The sequence below is a fragment of the Vicia villosa genome, unplaced genomic scaffold (assembly GCF_029867415.1).
Source record: "Vicia villosa cultivar HV-30 ecotype Madison, WI unplaced genomic scaffold, Vvil1.0 ctg.000133F_1_1, whole genome shotgun sequence".
NCBI lineage: Eukaryota > Viridiplantae > Streptophyta > Magnoliopsida > Fabales > Fabaceae > Vicia > Vicia villosa.
In genome coordinates this window covers 491,439-496,112 of record NW_026705027.1, presented here as the reverse complement: position 1 = coordinate 496,112, position 4,674 = coordinate 491,439, and the positions used below count along the sequence as shown (strand labels likewise).

The 4,674-nt window shown below is 32.9% G+C and overlaps 1 protein-coding gene across 1 annotated transcript; it reads right to left on the bottom strand.

The window, feature by feature from the left end:
- Positions 1–1,620: 1,620 nt before the first annotated feature.
- On the bottom strand, positions 1,621–4,159 carry LOC131624534 (probable WRKY transcription factor 31). The gene is made up of 5 exons (XM_058895490.1): positions 3,854–4,159; positions 3,605–3,715; positions 2,796–3,356; positions 2,582–2,695; positions 1,621–2,196 (listed from the first exon to the last, which is right to left on the bottom strand). The coding sequence occupies exons 1-5, from the start codon at positions 4,157–4,159 to the stop codon at positions 1,624–1,626; spliced, it is 1,665 nt and encodes a 554-aa protein (XP_058751473.1). The 3' UTR covers positions 1,621–1,623.
- Positions 4,160–4,674: the final 515 nt, after the last annotated feature.

Here is a 4,674-nt window from a genome sequence, read left to right as displayed (position 1 = left end):
ACAATTCATGTTGCACACTAGGTGTTTATGGATCGAAACAGGATCTTGATGTCAAATGTTAGAATTTGGAACCACAAAGTTGATGAAAATACTTTAGTAATTGAGTATGGAGAGGGAGAGATTGAGAGAGAGAGAATTATAAAGTAATTGAGGGTGAAAATATAGTGAATTCTCATTAAAATTCAAACATAAGATACCCTAGGGGTATTTATACATCAATATAAGAGTTGATGTATAATTAACTAACAATAAAACTTAAAACTTTCAGAGTGTAATTGATTGACATAAAAGTTCAACCGATTACACTTTGCTACTAACTTTAGTTTTAACTAAAAAAATACATAGGTGTAATCGGTTGACATAAAAGTGCAACTGATTATATTTTATTACTGTAAGTTCTGTTAGTTAATTTTCAAGGGTGTAATCGGTTGACATAAAAATGCAATTGATTACATGCAATATGAATTAGTTTTTCTCTTAACCAATACGAGAACCCCTTCATGAAAAGAGTCGCGGGTTTTTTTTATGTTTTCAAATCAACATTAGAAATGTGGCACTCAATGTTAGATTTATTTTCAAAATTTATCACTTCATTAAACAGTATCTCACCATCAACTAATTGCATCCCTCTTACGAAAGTTATAAAAGACTTGATTTTACCTCAACTAACTTACAATAAATTTTACAACTAACTTGTACAAACACTCAAGAAGAGAAATAGGTTTATATTCCTCCAAAATCCAAATAAAGAGGGGAGTCCACTTTGTCGATCCAAGAAATTATCAAACAATAAGAATATAGTTGGAGAAGAAATAGAAAGTTACTTAAGATGTAAGTTAGTGAGTAATATTGAGATACAAGCTACTATCACATGTTTGCAATACCTTAAAGTTGTAGGTTATGGATTCTCACTTATAAATGCTCAAATCTCCATTTTTTTAACCAATGTAAGACTTCTCCACACTTTATTTTCTTAACATTTCCAACTCACACTTGTTATTCTCAACATAGATATGGTGCACCATCACTATCATGTAAAAATTGTAATGCTCACTTCATGAATGAATATGAGAAACTCTTAATCTTTATTGCTTTGTATTCATCCATTACGAATGAATCCTAATGATGATATCATGGTATTACGAGTCTTGGTTTTAAATCCAAAGATTCTCTCATCGACCTCCAACATTAATAATCTAACATCAACCCTAATTACCTTATCTAAAATTCAATCTATCTATAAATATTTCAATAACTTATGGAATCATCATGGTAACATATATAGTTCAACTTTCCTATTAACAAAAAATCAATCACAAGAAATCAACCTAATGCAATCAATCATAAAAGTTTAGCACTTATATTATTAGAGGGAAAAATATCCCATAACCAAAATACGCAAGACAAAAGATATGGAAAAATAATCTAAGTATACAACAAAATTTTTGTTGTTTTGGTACACAATCTTTCAAAATACCACTGAAAGATCATATAACCATCCCAAAAATGATATCTATGTAAAATCTAAGTACTTTTCTGAATCTCAAATGATAAAAATAAACAAACCAAACAAAGTGCATCAAAATCTTTGAGCCTAAAACAAGAAAAAATAAACCTCAGAGTTTATTCCTTCCCTTTATTATTATTGCTGCTACTTGTGACATTTCCATTGTTGATGCTTGCTGTGCCGCCATCGTTATTTGTCGCGTTATTGTTCGGCTGCGCAGCACCGATGAAGGAAGTAAAAGCAGCTGCTAAAGCTGCAGTGAAATTCGGATCAGCAGCCATGGCAGCAGAAACTGTGTCAGCAACATTTGGTTGCGACAATTGTAGGCCAGAAAAGGTTGATTGGTTATAAGGTACCTGATTAAACATCGGAGGCAAAGGAACTTGCAACTGATTTTGAAGCATTCGGAGTTGTAGCGGATTTGGAGGTTGAGTGAAGTCGAGCGTTATGGTAGGAAACGGAGCAGAAGATGAGATAGTTGCGAGACTTGAAGAACCAGGAAGGGTTCCTCTTCGAAGGAAACTCGCATTCATTGGTCCGTTGTTGCTTGAGGTTGATCCGGAAAGAAGCATTCTTGCAGCTGCTGCAGTTGTTTGTGCCATTTCCATGGCTGCTGGAGGTAAAGTATGGCTATGATATCCTTCGTATGTTGTGATTACCACGGATTTGTCTTCAACACTCTTTTGTACCTGTAAAGTTTGAACTATATATATCAAATATTGCGTTACAATGCAAAAACAAACTTCTGTATAGAAATACTTACAGATTATCCACCAACGAGTTTCTTATACTGTCATCAAGTTACGGTCTTACACAATATGAGTCATATTTATATAAAAAAAATTAACTTTCATGGCAGTTAATAAATATTTTAATTAATCAACCTAACTCGCTACTATTTTGTTAGATATTTTACAAAATATCTAACAAGATCTAACAATCTAGGCAGCAATCAAAGATTTTAATGTCTATGTGACTACTGTGCAATCGAGGTTGCATTGCATTAGTCATATTTGATTGTAATTCTCTACAATATACTATTGCAATTTGATAAACTTAGAGGAGAAACTTTACCTGTTTTCTAACCGGGCAACCACTAGCCATGGTGCACCTATAATAAGAACGAGGACTCGGGTTTCCTTTCGCCATTTTCTGGCCATACTTCCTCCACTGGCATCCATCAGGAACCTAATAATAGAACAATAATTTCTTGTTAAAAAATTGTGTAGTTTAAAAGCACGATGCAGACTGCAATTTAAAACTATGTTATACACATTGACGTATTTACCATATTTCCATCTGTTCTCGATCTTGTTCTAACGGAAACTCTTGCTCTCCTCAAAGTAGCATCAACATCAACAAAGTTTCGAGCATAGTTTGGAGGATTCGGCCTTTGAATTCTCTCAGCATGAGCAATGGGATTTTCCTCTCTTTCAATCCCTTTACCATTCTCCTTCTTTTCTTCATCACTAACATTCTCATTCTTACTTAGGACTAACTCCTTCGAAGCAACTTCAATGTTGTTCTCGGGCGGAGATCCTAATGGATCAGAACTTATTGTTCTTGAAGAAGAGGGTTCAGGATCCATCTTGGGCTCAGCATTAATAGCCAATCCAAGCTCCAAAGAATCTCTTGGAACCAATGCTCCACCAATCTCAAATTTCCTTTTCTTTTCAAATTTTCCAACAAACCCTTCCTGTTCTCCAACTTCCTCGGCCTTTTTGTCCTGCATCATTTTCTCAAAATTCATCAGGAGGGTATCATAATCGGTTTGAAGCTCATCAAGCATCAAACTCAATCGATGATTCTCCTTTTTCATTCGAGCAAGCTTGCCTCGAAGAACAGCCATCTGAAAAACAGTTCATAGAATTCAAACACCAAAGCATGAAAACACTCGATTGTGGTTGTAAACATCAATTGCACCCTTAATATATACACAAACCTCATCCAAACTACAACTCTATCGACAACATTTTACGCAAGATAATGATTCACAGGATAACCACAACAACAGCTTAAAATCATGATAATAATAGGAAAAAACATAGATCAAATTCATTAAAGTAAACTATGCATGAATGTAACCATAAAATTTACCTCATTCTTAGTGTTTTCGTCATCGGATTTAGATGATACGTCATCATCATCTTGTTCACTAGCATCATTGGTAGCAAGAACATTGAGACCGAGACGGAGATCAGTGCCGGTCTAATAAAAAAAACAATTACAAGTTAACATGCACTCAAATTAACGTAAAATAGTTGAGATTATAAATCAAAAAGCTTAGAAATTTAATAATTTTATACAATAAACAAAAACACAATGATGAACTATTGAATGACTCACGCTGAGTTTGAAATCCAGCAAAGACGACATGTTGGTTTGATCAATGTCAACGACAGAAACAGCAGCAGCGGTAGAAGCAGATGGAGAAACAGCAATCTTATTATGATCATTGTTATTGTAATCCTTAAAGAAATCGAACTCCTTTAACGTTTGATGTTTTTTTTCAGGACTCTGGTTGACTTGGCAAGGGGTGACAGTTTGAGAAGGTGAAGAAGAATCCATGTTTTTTGCAGGACTTTGTTTCAACTTAGGATTACTTATGTCTTCGTTGAAAGAGTTGAGAACAATAGGGTTGTTGGGGTCCATAATATTCAAAGGGGGGAGTTTGCGACGAAAGAGAGAAAGGGAGTGAAGTATGTTTCAAAGTATTATAAATGGTGCAATTCATTCGGCTATTAAAACGGGGGAGTTTAAAACATCATAAAAAAAAGTGTACTTGTGAAATTAGTAAATAAATAAATAAATGTGTGTAGTTTATCTCTCGTTTGAATATATTGGAGAAAATTTTATTCGCCAAAGTCATAGTCTTTATCTAGAATAGGAAAGCAATGGTAAATATTAATAAAGTAATTTTGAATATGAATAAATTTATTTGATATCTATATTCAATTTATTTTCTGATGGTGATTAGTCAAATGTTAACATTATAAAAATAAGAATTTTGTTTATAATATATGGTAACTTAAAATACTAATAATTAATTTATTTTAATGCATTTTATTTGGTCAAATAAATAGTCAATATATTATTCATTGAAATAGTTATATATAGTATTTTTTATTTATTTATATTTTTTTTATGAATAACATATATCTAGATGA

Coding starts and splice junctions, on each gene's coding strand:
- LOC131624534 (XM_058895490.1), bottom strand. CDS start 4,159: ATGGACCCCAACAACCCTATTGTTCTCAACTCTTTCAACGAAGACATA. Junction 2,696..2,795: donor CGAGAACAGATGGAAATATG/GTAAATACGTCA, acceptor TTCTATTATTAG/GTTCCTGATGGATGCCAGTG. Junction 2,197..2,581: donor GTTGCCCGGTTAGAAAACAG/GTAAAGTTTCTC, acceptor CAAACTTTACAG/GTACAAAAGAGTGTTGAAGA.